General features: G+C 38.7%; 1 protein-coding gene and 1 long non-coding RNA gene across 5 annotated transcripts in view; one reads left to right on the top strand and one right to left on the bottom strand.

Moving 5' to 3' along the window:
- Nucleotides 1–27,012, top strand: part of PIK3CB (phosphatidylinositol-4,5-bisphosphate 3-kinase catalytic subunit beta) — a 186,546-nt gene that overhangs the window by 145,416 nt on the left and 14,118 nt on the right. For all 4 annotated transcript variants that reach the window (XM_005545910.5, XM_005545909.5, XM_065539991.2 and 1 more), the window contains 6 exons: nt 1,183–1,304; nt 5,230–5,373; nt 7,610–7,709; nt 11,793–11,971; nt 12,807–12,916; nt 14,348–14,426. In XM_005545910.5, coding sequence (XP_005545967.1) covers nt 1,183–1,304; nt 5,230–5,373; nt 7,610–7,709; nt 11,793–11,971; nt 12,807–12,916; nt 14,348–14,426 — 734 coding nt within the window. The remainder of the gene's footprint in view (nt 1–1,182; nt 1,305–5,229; nt 5,374–7,609; nt 7,710–11,792; nt 11,972–12,806; nt 12,917–14,347; nt 14,427–27,012) is intronic.
- LOC135969637 (uncharacterized) lies at nt 1,564–2,268 on the bottom strand. Its single transcript, XR_010584957.2, has 2 exons — nt 2,132–2,268; nt 1,564–1,739 (listed from the first exon to the last, which is right to left on the bottom strand). It is a non-coding gene; the product is annotated as an uncharacterized lncRNA (long non-coding RNA).

Here is a 27,012-nt window from a genome sequence, read left to right as displayed (position 1 = left end):
GTATCAAATTACATATATAAATTAACAATTTATGCTGAGGGCAGTGGCTCACGCCTCTAATCCCAGACTTCGCGAGGCTAAGGCGGGTGGATCACCTGAGGTCAGGAGTCCGAGAAGAGCCTGGCCAACATGGTGAAACCCCATCTCAAAAAAAAAAAAAAAAAATTAGCCGGGCATGGTGGCGGGTGCCTGTAATTCCAGCTACTCGGGAGGCTGAGGCAGGAGAATCGCTTGAATCCGGGAGGGGGAGGTTGTAGTGAACCATGATTGCACTATTGTACTCCAGCCTGGGCATCAAGAGTGAAACTCTGTCTCAAAAAATAAGTTAACAATTTATATAAATATATACTAATAATAGAGAAATTAAATTTTAAAAAATCATTCAGAAGTATTGTTTTCCCAAAAATATTTTTAAAATGTAAAACAACTGAAAAAATTAAGCTAATTTTTAAAAAATTACCTTTAGTTAACTTTTATTTACTTTTGCTTGATATGAGAAAATTCCTTTTAACTTAGCTGGTAGATTCTCATTTAGATATTGTTGACTTTTTGGGGAGGGCTTGGCATAGTTAATGATAGGTTGAATAACTTGTAGAATTAAGTAATAAAATATAAACTGTTTTACTGAATTCTCAAAGCTTAATTGGTCTGAGAATCACACTTAACATCCACAAGATAGTCAGCAAGCTTGCAGGCCTCCTCTCCCAGTATGACTTTGAGCAATCAATTGAAAGAAAATCCTCTAATCACTGCCATCTATTTGCGATAGTTTTATAGCACTAATCTTGCATACATATCATATACATTCCATGACATTGATGTCAATGGTGTTTATGTGATACCCAGGAAAATACAATGAGAGAAATTAAATACTAAGGAATAAGATTTTATCAGATGGGGTTGAGCTTTAGGAAGGCTACAAATTCAACATTTTTTTCTCTCTCACCCATAAAATTTATTTGGGGGTAAGTACTTCATAGCTTTTCAAACTTATCTACAGAATGTTTCAACAACAAAGATAATCTTTATTAGTCTGTATTAACAGGAATGGATTTCTGAGGCATCAGTAATTAAAAGTGTGCTTTGCCTTCTTTTGACATATCTCGGTGCTCCTGTGTGTCAAGGAAAATTAGATTACTTTTGTCCCCCATTATTTCTGAACCAGTTTCATTTTTTAAACAGCTTCAGGCGCTGCTTCAGATTTGGCCTAAACTGCCCCCCCGGGAGGCCCTAGAGCTTCTGGATTTCAACTATCCAGACCAGTACGTTCGAGAATATGCTGTAGGCTGCCTGCGACAGATGAGGTATCTTCTGCAGGTGGTTTTCTTTGGGGAAAGGAATAACTTGGGTGGGTTTGGGACGAGAGTGTCTCCTTGATGTCTCACAAGAAAGAAAAGGGCTCAGAATTATTCACAGTTGAAAGCATTTGCTCATGTCCTCCTGCCGTGTCCCCCACTCAATGTTTATACTAGAAAAAAAGCAAAAGCTTACTGGGTCAGAAAGTCCTCAAGATCACCCTCAGGTTTGATGACTCACTAGGAGGACTCAGAACTCAGCACATAGTCACTTACAGATATAATTTATTGCAGCAAAAGGATACAGAGCAAAATTTAAAGAGGGAAAAATGTTCATGGAGTGAAGTCATGATTCCTCAGGCATGCATAAGCTTGTAAGAGTTCTTTTCCAGTGAAGTTACCTCGAACACTTCTAATTCTGTCAGGAGTTGTGATAATACAAGTCTGCAAGGGAAGCTTGTTAGAGACCTGGTGGCCAGGGTTTTTACTGGCAGCTATCACATAAGCACCCTCTGCCTAGCATGTACCAGATTTCTATACTCCCAGCAGTAAAGTGGATATACAACATAAACCATTGTTTGCACAAATAGTTTAGGTGCAGTGAGCTACTGTTATCAATTAGGAGGATGGTGGGGACCCTTCTGAAATCTTAATTCCCAGATGCTAGCCATGGGTCAATCCTATAAGCAGACTTGTTAGAGGATAGCAGCCAAGCCTGCTGTGTTACCCCTTTTCTTCACACCGTCTATCCACCCTCCAGAATTAAGAAATGCTAATTTTTGTCATGGGTTTAAATAAATAAATAAATATATATATATATATAGCAAATACATTACAGTTAAAGTTGAAGTCCTCATAGTTTCCTTATCCAGTCTTGATTACTTCTCTTCCTTCCCAGAGGCAGACATTATCATGAATTTGGTGTGTATGCTTCTATATCACATTTTTCTGTTTCATATATATCTATGAAAATATAGACATGGAATTGTTATTGCACAAATGTGTCTTGCCATAGGCATTAGTTTATATCTTGCTTTTTAAAAATTCATCCAGACGGCTGGGTATGGTGGCTTATGCCTGTAATCCCTGCACTTTGGGAGGCCGAGGCGGGCAGATCACTTGAGGTCGGGAGTTTGAGATCAGCCTGGCCAACATGGTAAAACCCCATCTCTACTAAAAATACAAAAAAATTAGCCAGCATGGTGGCCAGCGCCTGTAATCCTAGCTACTCAGGAGGCTGAGGCAGAAGAATCACTTGAACCCAGGAGACAGAGGTTGCAGTGGGCTGAGATCGTGCCACTGCACTCCAGCCTGGTCGACAGAGCAAGACTCCGTCTCCAAAAAAAAAAAAACATTCAGCCAGGTGTGGTGGCTCACACCTGTAATCCCATCACTATGGGAGACAAACGTAGGCAGATGGATAAGCCCAGCAGTTTGAGACCAGCCTGGGCAACATGGTTAAGCCCCATCTTTACCAAAAATACAGAGACATTAAACTGGGCGTGGAGGTGCGCACCTGTGGTCCCAGCTACTTGGGAGGCTGAGGTGGGAGGATCACTTGAGCCCTGGAGGCGGAGGTTGCAGGAGCTGAGATGGTGCCACTACACTCTAGCCTGGGTGACAGAGTGAGACCCTGTCTCAAAAAATAAAATGCAAATACATAAATAAATAAAAATAAAAATTCAGCATTAGGTTTTTAAGGTTAGTCTCTCCCATTATGTTTAAATGTTGTTTATTCCTTTCACGACTGTGTAATATTCTGTCATAGGGATATATCTTATTTAATTTATTCCCTATTAAGGAACCTTTAAGTTTTCTCCACATTTCCCTATTATAAATAATGCTTCAGTGAACATGTTTGTAGTCTCCCTTGGTTGGTGCATTTGTGAGAATCTGAGATTCACTGAAGAAATGACTGTCTCAGACAATGAAGTTTATCCATTTTCTTTCTAACTTCAAAAATGAGGCTTATGTACTTTATCGTTTTTGAAAAATAAAAGCCCACAAAATAGTATAGATACTATAATCCTTTTTTCTTTTTAAAATTTTGTATGTTTTAAGCTGTGTAATAGCCAAAAGAAATTACACAGACTCACCAATAGTGCTTATTTCTGGGGAGTGAAATTAGAAGTGTGAGAGAAGAGGAAATTCCTTCTATTCCTATACTTTCTAGTTTTTACACTATTTATAGGTTATATAATGGGCATGAATTTTACACTAAACCTAATCAAGATTGTGTTATAGGTGGTTGTAAAAAATGAATTCCCAGTTACTTCACCATCTCTTTAAGTTTGCATTGGAGACCTCTTGTGGAGGGGCCACCTGGTTCTCCTTGGGCTGAGCCAAGTGTTTTTGTTTTTTGTTTTTGTTTTTTTTGGAGATGGAGTCTTGCTCTGTCGCCCAGGCTGGAGTGCAGTGGCCAGATCTCAGCTCACTGCAAGCTCTGCCTCCCGGGTTTACCCCATTCTCCTGCCTCAGCCTCCCGAGTAGCTGGGACTACAGGCGCCCGCCATCTCGCCCGGCTAGTTTTTTGTATTTTTTTAGTAGAGACGGGGTTTCACCGGGTTAGCCAGGATGGTCTCGATCTCCTGACCTCGTGATCCACCCGTCTCGGCCTCCCAAAGTGCTGGGATTACAGGCTTGAGCCACCGCGCCCTGCCCCAAGTGTTTTTCTTAAATGTATTGATCCCTCTGAGGAGATATCTGTGATCCGTATATTCCACATAGCTAATTCTGGTGGTTTTTCTGTTGTGAAATTTTCTGGTTATGAGTTTTTGGTTTTGGTATATAGTGCCCTGGGTTTCAGTCCCAGATATCTGCCTTAGACTAACTAATTTCTTAACCATTTATTACCCAACACTATGGAGAGTAAGTGGAGCACTTGGGGCACTTGGGCTTCGTACCTTATACTGGTGGAATTGCCTCTGATGGGAATGTGTTTACAGGTGAATGGTTTGGAGATTGACACAAAGTAGAGAACCACTAACCTTAATTAATTCAGCTCAGTTAATTACAATGTTATCTATTATATTATTTCAATGATCAATTCCCACTTATAAATGTATTCACTTTCTCATCCTTCACACTCTTTGAAGTTAAGATTTTAATTGTACTTTGGCTATCTGGGAGGACTTACTTAACCCGAATGACAGCAAAGGAAAATAAATTGTGAAAGTACTGATGGAATTTTTATTTTAAAAATAATTGTTTGACTGAGCACAAACTTTTTAGCATGATCAGAAATCAGTATTAAAGTACCTCGTATTTTTGGTAACTCTTAGCTGACTGGAAATACAGTCATGAATTTTAACAATCTGTAATAGTCCATTTTCACACCATTATAAAGAAACACCTGAGACTGGGTAATTTATAAAGGAAAGAGGTTTAATTGATTCACAGTTCCCCATGACTAGGGAGGCCTCACAAAACTTAAAATTATGGTAGAAGGCGAAGGGGAAGCAAGTAGCATCTTCACAAGGTGGCAGGAAAAGAGAAAGAGCAGGGGAAACCACCACTTGTGAAGCCATCAGATCTCATGAGAACTCACTCACTGTCATGAGAATAGCATGGAGGGCCACAATGATTCAATCACCTCCCACCAGCATGCTCCTTTGACACGTGAGAATCACAGGGATTATAATTCAAGGTGAGATTTGGGTAGGGACAAAAGCCAGACCATATCACAATCTAATTCATGTGATTAAAATATCTTTAGTATCTGTTCTTTGACCCTCTTCACTCCCCTTTCCCCATCTGAAATCTTCAGCTTTTTTTGTGATGTTGTAACAGTGGTACAGTGAAGGCAAGCATGTAACAAGCCTGGCCCAAAAGAACCATTGTGTTTCAACAAGTTCACATTTGATAGTTTGATAGGGAGGGATCTTTTTCTGGCACAGGTTGTTTGGTTACTCACTGTGTCTTTTGTTTCTTTCAGTGATGAAGAACTTTCGCAGTATCTTTTACAACTGGTGCAAGTTTTAAAATATGAGCCTTTTCTTGATTGTGCCCTCTCTAGATTCCTATTAGAAAGAGCACTTGGTAATCGGAGGATAGGGCAGTTTCTATTTTGGCATCTTAGGTAAGTCTTTTATATTTCAATTTGAGCCCATCAGGTGCTTTAGTAACTATAAACCAGCATAATATATTTAATAGAAAAATAGCTGCTTTAGTTTTTTTCTGAACAATTTATAATAACGTTTATATGGTTTTGGTGCCTTCTCCTGTTTCTTGATACCTGCACTCTTGATTTTCAGGATTTGACGAAGTATCCAAGACCCTTATGTGTCCCTCCATGCCTGCTTGATTTCTTCTTTATTTCTTCCTTCCTTTCTTTTCTTTTCTTTTTTTTTTTTTTTCTGTTTCTACCTGCTTGATTTTTAACTGAAATTAATAATGTATTGGTATTTTCCAGTAAAGTGTACTTATTGTCTTAATATATTTGGGCTGAATGCAGACCTATTTATTTCTTCTAGAAAGTTGTGGGTGGTACTGTCATAACTAGTGTTATTGAGTGAAGGTAAAGGTTTACTATAATGTCAGCAATTTTGTTCAGTTTCTTTATTAAGTAGGTAAGAAGTACATGAACTTTACTTCACCAAGTTCATATAAGAGTAAAATCAAGAATGAGAACTAAAGTTATTCCTTTGTTTTCTAAGGAAATTGTATTAATATATTTCTCATTTCTGACTCTCTACTCAGACATTTTGTTTCCCTCCCAATCTGGACTTCATAGTACTGAAACTAATGCTTATCAGAAATTTTTTTTAAAAACTACCTTTTTTCTTTCTTTCTTTCTCTCTTTCTCCTTCCTTCCTTCCATCCTTCTTTTCTTCTTTTCTCTTTGCTGAGCTTCTCAAAGGCAATGAGCTCTATAATGTGCTCTTAATTTTAGTTTTATTTCTGAATATGGTTTTCTTATTCATATTTTTTTCCACTCTTTTTTACTTCCTTGTGTTGTTCTAGAACCTTTTCTTATTTTTTTTTTTTTTTTTTTTTGAGACGGAGTCTCGCTCTGTCGCCCAGGCTGGAGTGCAGTGGCCAGATCTCAGCTCACTGCAAGCTCCGCCTCCCGGGTCCCGCCATTCTCCTGCCTCAGCCTCCCGAGTAGCTGGGACCACAGGCGCCGCCACCTCGCCCGGCTAATTTTTTGTGTTTTTAGTAGAGACGGGGTTTCGCCGTGTTAGCCAGGATGGTCTCGATCTCCTGACCTTGTGATCCGCTCGTCTCGGCCTCCCAAAGTGCTGGGATTACAGGCTTGAGCCACCGCGCCCGGCCCCTTTTCTTATTTTTAACTTGTCTTTTCTCATTCATTCAGTCTTAGTTTTTAAACCCCTCAGGGAATAACAAAATAAGTATTCCTTCCTTTTTCAAATATGTACATCACTCTTTAAGTGAGAAAAAAAATTAGAATAGATGCTAATCAGGGCATTAGTCAATTATTTAATACCAGTCAGACTTCATAGATACCTGTTTCAGCCTATTGTCTTTAAATTGGTAAGACTGCCTTACCCCTACAAAAAGCAAATCAGGTAAGATGTACACATTTTAGATTTCTTGGAATAAAGAATTAACTACTTATAGAATATCATAGCTTTTGAACTTTGAAGTATTAACTAATTATAGAATATCATAGCTTTTGAACTTTGAAGTTTAACAAATTGGAAAGTTGACCCATCTCACTAATAATTATGCATAAAATAGCCAGGTGTGGTGGCTCACGCCTATAATTCCAGCACTTTGGGAGGCCAAGGCAGGTGGATCACTTGAGGCCAGGGGTTTAGACCAGCCTGGCCGCATGGCAAAACCCTGTCTCTACCAAAAATACAAAATTAGCCAGGCATGGTGGTGCATGCCTATAATCCCAGCTACTCGGGAAATGAGGCAGGAGAATTGCAAGTATGAAGGGGCTGGCCACCCCATCCACATTCCAGCCAGAAATGGGGAGAGCAGGGAAGGGGAGGGACCAGCATTTCCTTCTAAGTTCAGGACTCATTTTTTGTGCGCATCACTTCATCTTGCATCCTGTTGGCTAGAACCTAGTCACCTAGTGACATCTAGCTACACGTTTTTATTTTTGGAAAGCTTGAACCCAGTGGGTGGAGGTTGCAGTGAGCCGAGATCACACCAGTGCACTCCAGCCTGGGCAACAGAGTGAGACTGTCTCAAAAAAGGAAGCGAGGAAGGAAATAATAATAATGCACACAATGACCTTGCCATCATAAGTTTATTTTTTGTAGAATAAAGAAGTCAGTATTTATTCGGTGATCTGAAGTGTTTGATAAACAAACTGTTTGGATATCATTAACTTTCTGCAGGTCAGAAGTGCACATTCCTGCTGTCTCAGTACAATTTGGTGTCATCCTTGAAGCATACTGCCGGGGAAGTGTGGGGCACATGAAAGTGCTTTCTAAGCAGGTATCAGCTGTTTTACTTATTCATTTTTTCTTTTTTTGACAGACAACATTTAAAGCATGAATATCAGCTTGTTTTAATCTTCACGTTCAATTTGATACATGGTGTTTGATCAGTTTTATCAAATGCCATTTCTCCCACCACATTTATTTCATAGAAGTCTCAGTAACAAACAACCTGATTAATACATTCTTTTATCAAAATTTAGGTCAAAAAGTGAAGTTTCGATGAACTTAGCAGAAAAATATTAACTGAATGCTACCTGAAAAATAATTACTCGGAATTCCTAATATATTCTATATTAATCCCAAAGTGCTAAGAAATGCAGATGTGAACCACCGCGCCCAGCCCCACCCCACCCCCCCTTTTTTTTTTTGAAATGGAGTCTCGCTCTATTGCCCAGGCTGGAGTGTAATGGCACTATCTCGGCTCACCACAACCTCCACCTCCCGGGTTCGAGCGATTCTCCTGCCTCAGCCTCCCGAATAGCTGGGACTACAGGCATGTGCCACCATGCCCAGCTAATTTTTTGTATCTTTAGTAGAGATGGGGTTTCACTATGTTGGCCAGGCTGGTCTCGAACTCTTGACCTCGTGATCCGCCTGCCTCAGCCTCCCAAAGTGCTGGGATTACATGTGTGAGCCACTGTACCTGGCTGCCCCACCCTATTTTTATATCAGATTCCTGATTTCCAGTTAAACTACTCTTTTCTAATTCCTTTGCGTTGCCAGAAGAACTCTCATAGGCTTCCATTAGGTGTTTTTAATATTTAGGATTTTTCGTAATGTTAAAAACTTTTTCTGATCCCTTCCTTTTGAAAAGCCCATTAATGATGGTAATAATAGCTAATGTTTATTCATCACTTATTATGGGTCATTTATTCTTCACATAACGTGGAATCAATACGATTAATCCTCTGAATTTTATAGAACCTTGAAATATATCTCACATCTCTGCCCATTTCCCTTGTATTTATGGCTATCATCCTAGTCCAAGCTACTATTCTTTTTCCACTGGACTTCTTCATTAACTTCCTAAATTGTGCCCCTTGTTTCCCTTCCTACATGTCCCCCCACATTCTGTACACAGAAGATAAAGTGACCTTTTAAAAATGTAGACTGTGGCCACATGCAGTGGCTCACACCTGAAAACCCAGCACTTTGAAAGGCTAAGGTGGGAGGATCACTTGAACCCAGAAGTTTGAGACTAACCTGCACAACATAGTGAGACTTATCTCTAAAAAAAATTAGAAGGTGGCTTGCAACTATAGTCCCAGCGACTTGAGAGGTTGAGGTGGGAGGATTGCTTGAGCTCAGGAATTTGAGGTTGCAGTGAGCTATGATTTGACTGTACCACTACACCCTAGCCTGGGCAACAGAGCAAGACCTTGTCTCAAAAAAAGAAAAAAAGTAAGTAGATTGTATTACATCATTTCCCTTTTAAAATCCCTTTTAAAATCCCTTCAATAATTTTTCATTGCACTATGAGTAAAATTCAAAATTTCTGCCAAAGCCTATTAGGCTGTATGTAGTCATAACTTGCTTAATGTCATCATATAACCAGTTTCCACACTGCATATTTCTTGAAGCCTCAGCTTGATGTTAGAGACAATAAAAGGATGATGTATGTATGAACAAATTATTCTTACTCCTGTTTTTCTTTTTTTTTTTAATTGATGAATTGTGAGAGGAAGACTTTACCCTGTACATAGCAGTTCTTATTATTACTATAAACTTATAAAAGAACAAGGTGTTGAAACACTTCAAGTATTTAGACTTATGGCCATGGGGTATTCAGGACACTGTTCCAGGAAGTGTGGATATCAACACTAATTGTTGATGGAGCGTGAAAACTTTCAACTGTACAGACATGGAAGAAGTTTCAAATTTCAAATACTTGTAAAAAGTTTCTATTTGCTTAGCCCAGGTTTTATCTGGTTGCCTTGTCACCAGTGTTTGTACGGCTCCTGAAACTGTTGAGAAGTAGAGTGATCTGTGGTTTTAACAGATGGCTAACTTGGCAAGTCCCAGTCATCTCAATTTTATCATCAAGCTGCATAGGTCCTTCCTAGTTGCCTGTGAGCAAGGTCTCAGCCTCTGTGGAAACTGCATGCTTGAATTCATCTCCCTACATAGTCTTAGTGGTTTCCTTGCATAGAAGCAGAGTTTAAAAATGAAAATATGTTATAAATTAAATCTCTTGTTCATGGAATTTCAAGCCACATTGTTTATATTTGTGATATACATATTTTATATGCTTGTTACATACCGTATACTTTTTAATGCTATTTTTAACATTTGTTTTTTCCAGTTTTAATGATATACTCATAAAATAAGGTGCTCCTTCTTTATGCGTGGCTGAGGTTGTTATGAATTTTACATAATATGACATAAAAGACCCTCAGTTATTAAATAATAAAGTTGAATTTTATTTATTGTTACTATATATTTATTTATTTTATTTTTTGTGATGGAGTCTCACCCTGTAACCCAGGCTGGAGTACAGTGGCATGATCTTGGCTCACTACAACCTCTGCCTTCCAGGTTCAATCAATTCTCCTGCCTCAGCCTCCCTAGTAGCTAGGATTACAGGTGTGCGCCACCACACTCGGCTAATTTTTGTATTTTTAGTAGAGAGGAGGTTTTGCCATATTGGCCAGGCTGGTCTTGAACTCCTTACCTCAAGTGATCTGACCACTTCAGCCTCCCAAAGTACTGGGATTACAGGCGTGAGCCACTGCACCTGACCCTTATTTATTTATTTTTTGAGACATAGTCTCACTCTGTTGCCCAGGCTAGAGAGTGCAGTGGTGCGATTTTGGCTCACTGTAGCCTCCAGCTCCCAGGTTCCAGTGATTCTCCTGCCTCAGCCTCCTGAGTAGCTGGGATTACAGGTGCACACCACCATGTCTGGCTAATTTTTGTATTTTTACTAGATAGGGGGTCCGTGTTGGCCAGGCTGGTCTTGAACTCCTGGCCTCAACTGATCCACTTGCCTCAGCTTCCCAAAGTGCTGGGATTACAGATGTGAGCCATCACACCCAGCCTAAAGTTGAATTTTAAATGTAATGGTTTTGATTTAGTTGGCCATTGTTGATACACCTTGTACTACTTGCATAAGTTTTTTTTTTTTACTTGCATAAGTTTTGATGGCCATAGTTATTATAAAAACAAGTAATTTAGATTTGAATAACAAATAGTATGTCTATATTCACACTTACTTTAAAACAATTATTTCTAGCTATTCTGTTAATGGAAATAGAATGTATTGAAATATCATACAAGAGTGATGACAAGAAGTAGATATTAAGGTTGAATAGCAAGAACCTTAGAGTTAGTTACTTCTACATAGGTTTTTCTCTTATACTATGAAGTTGGCCAAATGGACTGGTTTAGGTTAGTGATGTCTCAAATTCTACTATACAATGAATTACAGAATTTTGAATAGTTTAAGTTTCATATTTTTCTTTTTTTTTTTTTTTTTTTTTTTGAGACAGTTTCTCACTCTCTTACCCAGGCTGGAATGCTGCAGTGGTTTAATCTTGGCTCACTGCAACCTCCACCTCCAAGGTTAAAGCGATTCTTATGCCTCAACCTCCCGAGTAGCTGGGATTACAGGCAAGTGCCACCAGGCCTGGCAAATTTTTGTATTTTTTTTTTTTGTAGAGATGGGGTTTCACCATGTTGCCCAGGCTAGTCTCAAACTCCTGACCCCAAGTGATCCACCTGCCTCAGCCTCACAAAGTGCTGGGCCACATTTATCTTCTTAAGTACCCATAGTGTGCACCTGGCCCACATTTATCTTAAGTACCCATAATCTAAGTCTGCTTTTCTCGAATTTGTAAGATTTTGTTTAAGAAAAGGTTTAAAGAAAGTTTGAAAATGATGCTATAACAACTGTTAAAAATAAATTGTTTATTGTATGTAAAATGCTTTTCGTAAGTCAGACACTATTTTTACTTCAGCTGGTTATGTGTGTATGTTTATGAGTCTGTGTTGGGAGCAGGTGTTCTTGATTGATGTCATCACATGATATTATATTACTTTTAGTCAAATAAATTTTTGGTGTGGGGAACTTATTTTTCAGGTTGAAGCACTCAATAAGTTAAAAACTTTAAATAGTTTAATCAAACTGAATGCAGTGAAGTTAAACAGAGCCAAAGGGAAGGAGGCCATGCATACTTGTTTAAAACAGAGTGCTTACCGGGAAGCCCTCTCTGACCTGCAGTCACCCCTGAACCCATGTGTTATCCTCTCGGAACTCTAGTAAGTGACTGTACTTTGCCCAGTGAATCTCCTATGAATAACAAGCAGAAAGTCACTGCCTTAGGGGAGTAGTAGGGTCAGCTGTCAGCCTCAAGAAGTAGAATATAATTAAGGAAGGAAAATCTTAAAAGTTCTCTGAGGCTATGCTTATATTCAGTAGGATGTATGCTTATCAGCTAAACTTACCTGTGGATTCAGTGAAACTTATTACAAATGAATTTATATTTCAATTATATGTAATTAAATTTATTTTCTATATTACTGATATGTAAGAGTTGACAATCCTAATAAGCAAAATGTTGCAAACTATAGTAAATTATTTACTGATTGATTTTCCTATTTTAAAATGAGATCTTGTCTTGAGTGAATTTGGCAACTTATTTCTCACTTTCTCATTCCTTACAAAAGTAATAATGGAAAATAATAATCTGTATTCAGTATACTATCAGTATTCAAATGAATCCCTTGTTAAGAAATCAAAAATGGTCTCAAAATAGTTCTAATTTTAATCCAATGATTTGTTCTAATTTGTTATTCACTAAATGTAATAATGTAAAGTTAAGCAAATAAAAGGAAACGAGAGGAGGAATGTTAAGTGGAGAAGGTGAGAAGGGAATCTTGGGTTTTGAGTCCAGCCTATTTTGCGTTAGTATATGCCACCCAAGGCTGTCCTCATTGTTGCTTTTCTACCAAGTGGGACTCTTCTAAGTCTGACTCTTCTGCAGACCGGAAAGGAATAGATGAGGAGTTTTCCCAAGCCTAGTATATCTTGGTAAAATTATAATCTTCTGTATCATTACACTGAAGTTGACTCATTTTCCCCACTTCATTTCAGTGTTGAAAAGTGCAAATACATGGATTCCAAAATGAAGCCTTTGTGGCTGGTATACAATAACAAGGTATTTGGTGAGGATTCAGTTGGAGTGATTTTTAAAAATGGTGATGGTAAGTACTGAGATTTTTAACATCATCAAATATCTTAGAATTTTTCATTTGTTGCCATTTTGCTTTGTCTGAAAGGTGATGTGTAGTGTAAGTGTGTAACAGTTTGCAGTCAGGAAGGTAGCTATTAATGGTCATAAAGTCAAATTCAGCGTGTCCTAAATGCCTTTTTTTCCCTCTTATAAAATGATTTATACCATTCACTTAAATACACTGTCCTAATGAATCTTCTTTTGTTTCCCCCTACAAAATACAAAGTGCGCCTACTCCTTTGATTAAAAAGCTTTTGAAATACAAGATATTATTTTTCCTTTTTTTTTTATTTTTTTGAGACAGGGTCTCACTGTCACCCAGGCTGGAGTGCAGTGGCACGATCTTGGCTCACTGCAACCTCCACCTCCCAGGCCCAAGTGATCATCCCACCTCAGCCCCCCAAGTAGCCGGGACTACAGGCACACGCCACACCTGGCTCACTTTTTGTGTTTTTTGTAAAGATGGGGTTTCACCATGTTGACCAGGCTGGTGTCGAACTCCTGAGCTCAAGTGATTCACCCACCCCAGCCTCTCAAAGTGCTGGGTTTACAGGCATGAGCCACCATGCCCAGACAAGGATATTTTCAGTAATATATTCATACGTCCTGTTTCAGTGACAGCAATATTGATTTTGCTGCCATTGTTTTGTATTTTAATGAAAGTACCTGACAGACCCAAAATTTGTAAAGGAAATGCCTCTGAAGTAATCACACCAGCCAATAGTCAGTGGTGACTTGTTAGTTATGTGACTACAAACAAGTCACAGAAAACTAATTGAGCTTCAGGTTTTTCACATCCATGAGGATTATAGCATCTGTATGTCAGGGTTATTAAAAGGAATTGAGATAACATAAGTAAATGTGCTTATCAGAATATGTGCTTACAACTTACAAAGAACTCATAGGGTTTTGCTTAACATTTAATGTCACTTGATCATACAAATGTCATTATGTGGATGTCACTAGTTTTATGTGCTCTATTCCCCGAAAATACCCTTAGACGTGATAATAAATTCAGCCATTACAGTTTTGTATGCAAAATGTGATGCAATTACTTATGTGATCTTAAGAACTCTCTGTGTAGTTGTAAAAGCGAGCAAGAAGGAAAAAATTAGCCATGTAATTAATGTAATACACATACAGTGTAATACCTACAGTATTACAGCATACAGTTAGTACAGTAACTTACACATGGTAAACAATTTTTAAAAATCTTTTAATGTCTAAAATAATGTCACAGGGACATGCTATCCAAAGAGTGTAATATTTGTTATAAAATTAGTGAAAATATTAGCACAGCATTTGTTAATGTTTTTAGTTAATTCTGAGTTATTCTTGAATTAATTAGTTACAGGGCATAAAAGGGAAAGCACTTGTAATGAAGCAGTTTGTTTTCCCTTAGATTTACGACAGGATATGTTGACACTCCAGATGTTGCGCTTGATGGATTTACTCTGGAAAGAAGCTGGTTTGGATCTTCGGTGAGATCTAGTCTTTTTTTTTTTTTTTTTTGGTCTAATGTTGTTGTCTTCCCACAGCAAAATATCTAGAATTTCTTGTTAATTCCTTCCCTCTTGTTCTTATTTTTAGTTGTTTTTCATAATAATATTTATATAGCACTTCACAATGTACTTTCAAATATGTTGTCTTGCCTAAACTTCTTCAGTTTAAAACTACACATGTGACTGAAATTCCAGAAAGAAGGAATAGGTTTGAATTTTAATAAGGCTTGGACAGACAGCAAGAATTACATTCCAGCCTATGGTTTTGAAAGATGTACTGTGGGTCATGGCAATGACAAAGCCAGAGAAAGTCCTGTGCCTTTTTATACTTAGTCCGGGGACATTCATTTCTCTACCTACCAAGGGAAAAGAGAGGAAGATGTTTAGGTGCATTCTCAGGTTTTTAGCTTGCCACCGTCAATAGGGGTAGATAGTGAGCAGAAGAAGTTTGTGGTGTGGTGACAGAAAAAAGGAAACATAAAATCAAGCCTCAGACTGGGAATTGTATTCACAATGAGCAGAACAGAGGGTAAATATTTAAAGAGCCCATAGAAATGAACATAAGGAAAAGATGTGAAAAGGCATTTTATAAAAGGTATAAAAATAAAGTAATAGGCATGGTGGTACATACCTGTAATCCCAGCACTTTGGGAGACCAAGGCGGGCAGATCACTGGGGGTCAGGAGTTTGAGACCAGCCTGGCCAACATGGTGAAACCCTGTCTCTACAAAAATAATAATAATAATAATAAGCCACTATAGGCATGTGCCTATAGTCCCAGCTACTTGGGAGCTGAGGAGGGAGGATTTCTTGAGCCCAGGTGGTCAAGGCTGCAGTGAGCCAAGATCACGCCACTGCACTCCAGCTTGGGTGACAAAGTGAGAACCTATCTCAAAAAAGGAAAAAAAAAGAAGTCTTAACTTTTAAAATGGAATTATTTATGTACTTTCATAATATATCAAACTGTATATAAATTCTAAATATTTCATAATTTCTATTTTTATCTTATTGACTCCTGAACTATTTAAAATTACAGCTGGATACAGTGGCTCTTGCTTTTAATCCTAATATTTTGGAAGGCCAAGGTGGGAGGATCGCTTGAACCCGGGAGTTCAAGACTGCCCTGGGCAACAGAGCAAGACTCTATCTCAGTAAATAAATAGATAAATAAATAAAATTTAATTTCCAAAGGCATACTTTTTTGTTTATCTATGATTTCTAATTTTATTGTGTTGTTATTGTATCAAGTATATGTTCAGATCTATATTCTCATTAAAGTTCAGTTTGAATTTGTCACTTCATAGATGTGTTACAACCTCCTATTATAATTGACATTTGTCGTTGCCTGCCTGCAGTCTTGTCAGTTTTTATCTTGATCTTATATTGGTTTTTTCTTTTTTTGTTTGTTTGTTTTTTGAGTCAGAGTCTTACTCTGTCACCCAGGCTGGAGTGCAGTGACATGATCTCAGCTCACTGCAACTTCTGCCTCCTGGGTTCAAGCAATTCTCGTACCTCAGCCTCCCGAGTAGCTGGGATTACAGGCACGGGTCACCAGGCTTGGTTTATTTTTGTATTTTTAGTAGAGACGAGGTTTCACCATGTTGGCCAGGCTGGTCTCAAACTACTGGCCTCAAGCATTGATCTTGTATTTGTAAATCTGTGCAAGGTTTGGTTTCTTTTAGCCTCTGTGCCCTCCTTTATCATTAAGAAATATGCCTCTTAATCCCTAGTAATTTTGTTTTAGTCTGTTTTGTCCAAAATTGACATTTGTATACCAGCTTTATTTTGGTTAGTATTTACCTTTGTATCTTTTATTTTTAACTTTTATTTCATTTTATATTTATCTCCTGTAAATAGCATATAGTTGAATTTTTTTGTGAGGATGGATTTACTCCAATATGAAAGTATTTTATTAGGAAATTTTAATTGTTTATTGTGATTACTATATACTTATTTATTTCTACTATCTTATTGTATGTTTTATATTTACATCCTTGTTTTTGTCCTTTTTCTCATTTCCTTTTGTTGGATTGATAGAGTTTTAAAATTTTCATTTTCTCTTTCTATAAAATACTTTTAAAATTCTTACTTATTAAAAAAAATTTTTGTGGCTGGGCACGGTGGCTCAAGCCTGTAATCCCAGCACTTTGGGAGGCTGAGACGGGTGGATCACAAGGTCAGGAGATTGAGACCATCCTGGCTAACACGGTGAAACCCCGTCTCTACTAAAAAATACAAAAAACTAGCTGGGCGAGATGGCGGGCGCCTGTAGTCCCAGCTACTCGGGAGGCTGAGGCAGGAGAATGGCGTGAACCCGGGAGGTGGAGCTTGCAGTGAGCTGAGATCCGGCCACTGCACTCCAGCCTGGGCGACAGAGCGAGACTCTGTCTCAAAAAAAAAAAAAATTTTTTTTGTTAGAGATGGAGTCTCACTCTTACCCAGGCTTGAGTGCACTGGCATAATCATAGCTCACTGCAGCCACAAACTCCTTAGTAACACAATCATAGCTCACTGCAGTTACAAACTCCTGGGTACCAGCAGTCCTCTCACCTCAGCCTCCTGAGTAACTAGGACTACAGGCACATGCCACCATGCCTGGTTCATTTAAAAATTTTTTTGAGAGTCAGTCTCACTATGTTGCTCTGTCTGGTCTCAAACTCCTGGCCTCAAGCGTTCCTCCCACCTCAGTCTCCCAAGTTTACAGGGATTACAGACATGTGCCACCATACCCAGCTCATATAGAATCTTTATATGCTATATTATTTATTTTAGGGAATATTCTTAAGTTTTTAGACTGCATATTTGATTTAACAAATTCTTTTTTTTTTTTTTTTTCTTTTTTCTTTTGAGACAGGAGTTTTCCTCTTGTTGCCCAGGCCAGAGTGCAATGGCATAATCTTGGCTCACTGCAACCTCCGCCTCCCGGGTTCAAGAGATTCTCCTGCTTCAGCCTCCCAAGTAGATGGGGTTATAGGCATGTGCCACCATGCCTGGCTAATTTTGTATTTTTAATAGAGACGGGGTTTCTCCATGTTGGTCAGGCTGGTCTTGAACTCCCGACCTCAGGTGATCCGCCCCCTTTGGCCTCCCAAAGTGTTGGGATTACAGGCCTGAGCCACCGCGCCCGGCCTGATTTAACAAATTCCAAAGTTAATCCATAACTTAGCCCTCTTCTTGATCGTTATAGGTACTTTAGGATAAATTCTACCACTTATATTTTAACTAATATTTAACAACTCCTTATATTAGTTATTTGTTATGGTGAATTTTTACTAGAATTTCTTATATACAATTTTAAAGATTTCTTTATTCACCATTGCTTTTTGTAACATACTCCCTCACTCTAGGTTTTGTCTAAAAACGAATTTATATTACCCTCAATCTTGAGTAAGGCTGGGCACGGTGGCTCACACCTGTAATCCCAGCACTTTGAGAGGCCAAGGCGGGTGGATCACCTGAGATCAGGAGTTCAAGACCAGACTGACCAACATGGCGAAACCCCGTCTCTACTAAAAACACAAAATTAGCAAGGCATGGTGGCATATCCCTGTAGTCCCAGCTACTTGGGAGGCTGAGGCAGGAGAATCTCTTGAACCCAGGAAGAGGGGGTTGCAGTGAGTGGAGATGGCGCCATTGCACTCCAGCCTGGGCAACAAGAGCGAAACTCCATCTGAAAAAAAAAAAAATCTTGAGTAATAGTTTAGCTGGGTATGGAGTTTTTGTTTATTATTATTGGGATACAGTATAATTGTCATATCACAATTCACTGGTTTAGAGTATACATTTCAGTGGTTATATGCATTTTCTGAGTTGTGCAACCATCACCACAATTAATTTTACAACATTTTTATCAACCCTCCAAAAACCCTGCGCTCCTTAGCTGTTACCCCCATCCCCCTCCCTGAAACCACTCCAACTCTAGGCAACCACTAATTAATTTTCTATAGATGTACCTTTTTTGGACATTTCATATAAATAGAAACACAATATGTAGGCCTTTGTCACTGGGCTTCTTTATTTAAGCATAATGGCTTCAAAGTGTATTCAAGTTTTAACAGTGACCAGTATTTCATTTCTTTGAATCATTGTCAAGCAATATTCTTTTGCAAGGATGTGCCACATATTCATACATCAGTTAATGAATATTTTGGTTGGTTTCACTATTTTGCTATTATGATAACTGCTATAAAACAATACATAGATAAATGTACACAATTAATGCTATAAACATTTGTGTACAACTTTTGAGTAAATCTGTGTTTTAAATTCTTTTGGTAAATACCTAGGATTAAAATTACTGGGACTGATGTTAACTTTATGTTCAACTTTTTGAGAAACTATCAAACTGTTTCCCACACACCTGCATCATTTTACATTCCAACCAGCAGTGTACAAACGTTCCAATTTCTCTTCATTCTCACCAACACTTGTTATTGTCCATCTTTTTTTTATTATTGCCACCCTAGTAGGTTTGAGGTGTTATCTCATTGTGGATTTAATTTGCATTTTTCCAATGACTAATGTTGTTGAGCAGCTTTTATGTGCTTGTTGGTTATTTGTATACTTTCTTTGATGAAATTTAGATCTATTTAGATCCTCTGCTCATTTGTAAATTGGGTTATTTGTCTTTTTATTGTTAAGGTATAAGAATACTTTATATATTTTGTATACTAGACCCTTCTTAGATAAATTATTTGCAAATATGTTTTTCTGGTTGGTTGTTCACTTTAATTTTTAAATAGTATGTGTGGTAGGAATCTAACTTTATTCTTTTCCATTTAGATATATAGTTGTCTCAGCACCATTTGTTGAAAAGATTATTCTTTCTTCATTGAATTATCTTGGCATCTATGTCAAAAATCAATTGATTATACATGTGAAGGTTTTTTCCTGAACTCTAAGTTCCATTTTATATGTCTGTCCCTATGTATAGTTTTGATTACTGTGACTTAATAATAAGTTTTGAAATCAGGAAGAATGAATCCTCCAACCTTTGTTCTTTCTCTCTTTTCATTTATCTGGGATTGTGTTAATTTTTCCTTTGTTTCTGAATAAGAATTTTGCTACTTGATAGGTTTTCCTTCAGCATGTCTAATACATCATCCCACTTTCTTCTGGCTTCCCTGGTTTCTAATGAGAAATCAGCTGTTAATCTCATTTAAGATCCTTGTAAGTGATGAGTCATATCTCTCTTGTTCCTCTCAAGATTCTCTTTATTTTTGGCTCTTGACAGTTCGATTATAATATGCCTACTTCTATTAGAGTTTATTCTACTTTGAATTAATTGAGCATCCTGGACATATATATTATTGTTTCTCATTGAATTTGGGGAGTTTCTGGCCATAATTTTTTCATATATTTTTTCTGCCTCTCTCTCTCATCTCCTTCTGAAACTGCCATTATGCATTTATTGCTATGCTTGATGGTGTTCTACAGGTCTCTAAGGCTCTGTTCTTTTTTCTTCATTATTTTTTCTTTTGTTTCTCTGATTATAGATAATTGACCTATCCTCAAGTTTGCCAATTTTTTATTATGCTGGAATCTGCTGTTGTGCCTTCCTGGTGAATTTTTAAATTTCACTTATTGCCCTTTTCAACTCTGGAATTTCTGTTTGATTCATTTAAATAATTTCTATCTATTGATAGTCTTCCTTTGTTGATACATCATTCTCAGTTTTTTCTGTTTTGTTTGTTTTGAGATAGAGTCTCGCTCTGTTGCCCAGGCTGGAGCATAGTGGCACGGTCTCGGCTCACTGCAACGTCCACCTCCCAGGTTCAAACGATTCTCCTTCTCAGCCTCCCGAGTAGCTGGGACAATGACAAGTGGCCACTATAACTCCTGGCTAATTTTTGTACTTTTAGTAGAGACAGGGTTTTATCATGTTGGCAAGGCTGGTCTCGAACTCCTGACCTCAAGTGATCCACCTGCCTCGGCCTCCCAAAGTGCTGGGATTACAGGTGTGAGCCACCGCGCCTAACCTTGTAGTTCTTTAGACATGGTTTCCTTTAGTTCTTTGAAGATGTTTAAAATAGGGGTTTTTAAATCTTTGTGTAATAAGTTCAAAATTTGAGTTTCCTGAAGGACAGTTTCATTGAATGCATTTTTCCTGTATATGTGCCATGCTTTCTTGTTTCTTTGTATGTCTCATACTTTTTGCCAAAAACTGTTCACTTTAAATAATTTTGCAACTCTGAAAATCAGATTCCTTCTCCCTTCAGGATTTGTTGTTGTGGCTGTTTGTTTATTTTAGTGACTTTTTTGAACTAATTACGTAAAGTTTGTATTTTTTGTCATGTGTGGTCACTGATGTCTTTGCTTAGTTTATTGGTCAGCTAATGGTTGACCTGATTTTCTTTTTTTTTTTGAGATGGAGTTTCACTCTTGTTGCCCAGGCTGGACTGCAATGGCACGATCTCGGCTCACCGCAACCTCTGCCTCCCAGGTTCAAGCAGTTCTCCTGCCTCAGCCTCTGTAGTAGCTGGGATTGTAGACATGTGCCACCACGCCTGGCTAATTTTGTTTTTTTTTTTTTTTTTTTTTTTTTTAGTAGAGACAGGGTTTCTCCATGTTGGTCAGGCTGGTCTCGAACTCCGGACCTCAGGTGATCCACCCGCCTCAGCCTCCTAAAGTGCTGGGATTACAGGCGTGAGCCACCGCGCCGGCCTGACCTGATTTTCTTAAAGGCCTGGAATCCACTCCTCTTCCAGTCTGCTGAGGCACTTTATGTGCATGTTGGGTCATGCCTTCAATAGTCAGCCTGGTAGTTCAGAATTGTGCCTTAGCCCTAACTTTCTGCTTTCACAAGGCCCCCAAGTTAGCCATAGTTGAGAGCCAGGGCCTTGTAAGCTCTTTCCTCTGCATGTACACAGACCTGGGAATCCACAATAGTATCCATGCACATGGCCTTCTAGATTCCTACCAGTAATTTTGGAGCTTTTCAATGCACCATATGGACATCTGATTACCTATCTTTTCCTTTTAAGCTTTCAGTTAGCTTGTTGGTTCCCCCAGCTGTTATTTACCCCCAAGACAGCTTCAATGTTAAACAGATGCCTCTGAGTGTTTTTGAGAAACTCCCCAGGAAAAAGGCAGTTCATGCTAGGTGAGGTCTGAGTCAGGTCAAATAAACATAGTATTGTAAGTGGGATCTTCCTGGAAACTGCCAGAGAGGCCAAAGAAGGACAGTCTGTGGGAATTGGGCTTTGAAGGAGCTCCAGCTTCATTTTTCTTTCCCCTGGTGGCTGTCAGACTTGCATTCACCATGATTGTGGGCTGTTTGTTGTCAAGGCTACCACATAACTGGGAAGGGGGTTGGGACTAGGCCATGGTAAAACAAAAGAGATTCAAGGGTGTGTGTGTGTGTGTGTGTGTGTGTGTGTGTGTGTGTGTGTGTGTGTGTGTGTGTGTTTTAAATAAACACTCATTGGATTGCTGCAAGCCTTTGTTATATTTTCAGAACTCTAAAATAGTTGATTCTGACAATTTTTGTCCATATTCTTGTTGCTTTTATGGAAAAGTAGATATTCAGAGTTTGATATCATTTGGCTGTAGAAGTTTGAAATCCAAATTGACTGTTTTCCTCAGAAGCCTTGAGGATATTATTCATTTGTCTTCTCGTCTCTTTAGAAGTCTGTTCTCAGTCTAGTTATTGGTTCTTTGTAAGTAATGTCTTTTTTACACCTTAGTGCATCAAAAAGTTTCTCTTTGCCTTTAGTGTCTACAGGCACAATACACAATTGTGCGCGTGTATTGCTTTTCTTTTTTTATCACCATTTTCATTGTGCCTTTTCAAAGAAGTCACATCTTTTAGTTTCTAAAAACTTTGAACATTTCCTTCAGTATTGCAGTTCTCCTACTCTCGTCTTTTTCTGCAGCTCTAGTAGATTTATGTTAAATTTTCCTATTCTCTCCTTTATGTCTCTTAACTTTCCATATTTTCTATCTTTTCATATCTTATTATAATAGTTTTACTCAAGTCTCTGTGTGCTCTGGCATTGACACCAGGCTGAGTCTTTCCATATCTTTATGTGACTTTCTTAGTAATTTCCTATTCTTTTCCAGTTAATTAATTATCTCTGCAACAGTGTTTACTCTCCTGTATTGTATTTTTTTTCTGCTTAGACTGTCTATTCTTTTACATCTCTTTCATTTTAAAGTCTCTCTCTCTCTTTTTTTTGGACGGAGTCTCGCTCTGTCGCCCAGACTGGAGTGCACTGGCGCAATCCTGGCTCACTGCAAACTCCGCCTCCTGGGTTCACGCCATTCTCTTGCCTCAGCCTCCCGAGTAGCTGGGACTACGGGCACCCACCTCTGTGCCCGGCTAATTTTTTGTATTTTTAGTAGAGATGGGGTTTCACCGTGGTCTCAATCTCCTGGTCTCGATCCCCTGACCTCGTGATCCACGTGACTTGGCCTCCCAAAGTGCTGGGATTACAGGCATGAGCCACCATGCCCAGCCTTTTTTTTTTTTTTTTTTTTTTTTTATTAAATGGAGTTTCGCTCTCTCGCCCAGGCTGGAGTTCAGTGGCACGATCTTGGCCAACTACAATCTCCACCTCCCGGGTTCAAGCGATTCTCCTGCCTTAGCCTCCCCATTAGCTGGGATTACAGGAACCCGCCACCATGCCCGGCTAATTTTTGTATTTTTAGTAGAGGCAGGGTTTCGCCATGTTGGCCAGGCTGGTCTCGAACTGTTGAACTCAGATGATCAACCTGGGTCCATCTCCCAGGTCAAAGTGCTGGGATTACAGGCGTGAGCCGCCACGCCCAGCCTAAAGTCTCTTTCATATTGCTCTTTTTTATTTCTTGGGATATTACTTTTTCATTTATCTGTGTAACTTTATTCATTTCCTGATATAGTTAATAATACTCAGTTTTGAATTCATTATTGATGGATATTATGTTTTCTGTAAAGGTCCTTTGCTTCCTGGGTTATGAATATATCTGTAAAAATGAGTTTGTATTTTGTTTGTGCTGTTGCCAAAGGCCGGTACACATGATCAACCAGTTTTTATGTTAACTCCCTACCTTCAGACCATCACACCTCATAGTTTATATTTAGATCTCACAAGAGAGTGTGGGAAGGCTTGAATTTTTGCACTTACATGAAACTTTTTTTCTTGCCCACCCAATTTCTGGGGGTAGATGGGAAACTTTATACCACATCATCTGATCAGTGAACAGATATTTCAAGTTCCAGTCCTCCCAGACCTCAGCTTTGTGTGGTGTGGGATATGATGAGGTTTCTCTTCAAATAATTTGATCAATCTTTTATTCTTTAATTCATATTACCCCCTGCTTTTTTTCTCCTTTTTCTCCCTTTTTTTCCTTTTTGCCTTTGTTAGATGCGCAGGCACGCCACAGTACCAAGCGTTATCAGTACCAGCTCACATTCCTTTCCTTATTTAGAAAGAGGACTAACTTTCTAGCTCATTACAGATACCCCTTCCCCTTCCTCTCCACTTTTTTTTTTACGTGCCCACCCTATCTAAAAATAATCAAATGTTTAGCCAACCGGGATTAGTTTAGGTTGTACAACCCGACCCCAGCCAATGGGGAAAGAGTACAGGGGCAGGACTTGCGTCAGGAATAAAGGCTCTAGTGCCCCTTTGTTCAGGTGTGCTCTCCTGGCAACTGGCGAAGAAGGCACCCCTCTGCGCAGTAGTAAATTTGCTTTCCTAAGAATCCTTTGTTCCCCAGCACTTTGGGAGGCCCAGGCAGGTGGATCACGAGGTCAGGAGATCGAGACCATCCTGGCGAACACAGTGAAACCCCGTCTCTACTAAAAATACAAAAAAATTAGCCAGGCGTAGGGGCGGGCGCCTGTAGTCCCAGCTTCTCGGGAGGCTGAGGCAGGAGAATGGCGTGAACCCGGGAGGCGGCGGAGCTTGCAGTGAGCAGAGATCGCGCCACTGCACTCCAGCCAGGGCGACAGAGCGAGACTCCGACTCAAAAAAAAAAAAAAAAAAGAATCCTTTGTTTAAGTGTTCAGTTTCCTTAGGATTTTGAGCCTTAGTCCAAACATTAGTTCGATGTCGGGTCCAGATCCTACCTCATGGGCCTAAGTCCATGACTGTTTTTGGTGGGCATTGAAATGTCAGCCAAGTCTAACTTCCTGAGCCACTGCTGTGAGTAATCTCTATTTTTGGAACCTAGAGGTCTTTTTTTCCTTCTTTTTTAGCCACACCCATTTATAAAACCTTCGGACTTATCATTTTTTTAATGTGATTTAGTATCTACCGCTACTTAGTCTACAGGGTTGCTAGAAATGGTTAGACTTGACATCGACTTTGTTCCTGCAAGATTATAGTATCTCCTGATTAATTTCTTAAGTTTCAGTTATAGTCTGTTCATTATGAAATATATATGTAGCCACCCTTTATTATTAACTGACCTAGGCATTGTATTAAGTTCTTCTCGTAAGTAATATCGTATAGGCTTACAACTCTATAGGGCTATGTTATTTCTTTTTAACACATTAAAAATTAAAGTGCTAGAGATTTTAAACAAAGGTTACAGAAATATTAAATGGCAGAGCTAAATTCAAATCCAGGACTGTCAGACTCTAAATTAATGTCTGTTTATTATTTTACCCATCTGGCTAAGTGAGAAAACAATTGTGGTAAGACATGTCTAGTACTAATCTTGGTTTATCAAAGTATAATGGTGCCTAAAATACCTAAATTTCCTTTTTTTTTTTCTTAAAGAAATAATCTTTTATTTTTAGGTTTTTCAAGTTACACTTTCCAGTAGTGTAAAGGTAGAAAGAGCAATTTGATGTGAGTGTTGTTCCTTTAATGGGATTGTAGATGGGATTAGAATAAAGAAAAGAGATCATAATTCATCTAAAAAGGAAACCGTGGCTACCACAGGTGACAGATTTTTTCTTTTAAATTAGGAGGAATTTCTAATGCAGCTGTGTAAAAATAGAATTGGTAGCTTTGAATAGGTAGCAAGTTTTTCAACCACTCATAAGGTATACTGCATAGGTGAGGGGAATAGGTCACTAGAATAAACTGTCTGCTTGAGGACCATAAACCCAGTTGGACCTGGGCTACCTGTTTTTGTAAATGAAGTTTTACTGGCACACAGCCATTTAGTTACATATTATGGATGGCTGCTTTTGTGCTGCAGCTGCAGAGTTGAGTGTTTAGTCTGTAGTGCCTAAAATATTTATTGTCTGGCTCATTCCGGGAAGAGTTTACCAACTCCTTCTATATAAAGTAAATCCCCAGGAATATGTTTTTACTTGACTGATCCCACAAAAAAGGAGGGAAACTTCAAGCTGAAGTTTAGTAATTCACTTGTTCTTTCCAAGGTTGGCACAGAAGCTACACAGTGGTCTTCTTTGCTAATAGTAGATTCACACCATATGATGAGCCTCATTTAGTTATGAAAAGCTAAGCTAAAGACTATTTCCTGGCATTCTTAGTTCCATCAGCCTAATTGAAAACCCCAACCAAGTTATTCTTAGTTTGATTTTATTTATCTAAATGTAAAGCACATTTAGCATCAAATGAAGTTCATTGTGACCTCAGACAATGGGAGGCAGCCACATGTGGGAGTGCTGGAAATAAATCTAGTGTCTAGCTGATGGGAAACATTGTGTGAAGAAAAAGGAACTTGTCTGTCCAGAGGAATCTTTGTTGACTTTTTGTACTCTGACCCCATGTTTTTAAAAAATGAAGGACTTTAATTTTTTTTAAGTTCATTTCCAAACTGATACCTTTTTCTCACCAAACCTTTTTTACTGTTTCTATAAATATATGTGCTCCAATGTTTCTATTTTGTTTGTTTTTTCTTTTGGCCAGCTGTTTAGGTTAAAGTGGGTCACGTAGCACATACTCTTTTAAGGTCAATCCCAAATCTTGAGGTACCTTCTGTACATTACTATTTTAGTACTTGTAACAGTGCCATGTTTGCATGGTTTAAAATGCATATTGCTCATCTTCATTTTTCTGTGATGTTCCAAAATAATCTTTTGATATCTTTCATGTCAACTTAGATCATTTGTAAGACACTGATATGTTAGGACACCTTGACCTCCTTTGGCGAACAAGTAATAAGCAAATCTTATAGGCTGGGTACATGTAAACCTATCTGGCCTTGGGTAGATTTGCCAGTCCTCTGCATGCCCCCACTCCACCCCAACAAATACATGTGAAATCAGTTTTTTGACAGTTGCCTCCATTAAGACTTCATATCCGAATTACACTAATGGAGTTTACCTTTTACATCCTTTTTTTTTTTGAGACAGGGTCTCACTGCATCACCCCAGCTGGAGTGCAGTGGCACAATCATGGTTCACAGCAGCCTCAACCCCTTGGGCTCAGGTGATCTTCCACCTCAGCCTCCTGAGTAGCTGCCATAGGCACCTGCCACTATGCCTGGCTAATTTTTGTACTTTTTGTGGAGACGAAGTTTCACCATGTTGTCCAGGCTGGTCTTGAACTCCTTGACTCAAGCAATCTGCCCACCTTGGCCTCCCAAAGTGTTCGGATTACAGGCATGAGCCACCACGCCTGGTCTACTTCCCTTTTAAGAGACCTATATAAAAGTTATTTAA

The sequence above is a fragment of the Macaca fascicularis genome, chromosome 2, assembly GCF_037993035.2.
Source record: "Macaca fascicularis isolate 582-1 chromosome 2, T2T-MFA8v1.1".
Lineage (NCBI taxonomy): Eukaryota > Metazoa > Chordata > Mammalia > Primates > Cercopithecidae > Macaca > Macaca fascicularis.
Note: the sequence above shows the minus strand (reverse complement) of the source record. Positions and strands in the feature narration are given on the sequence as shown.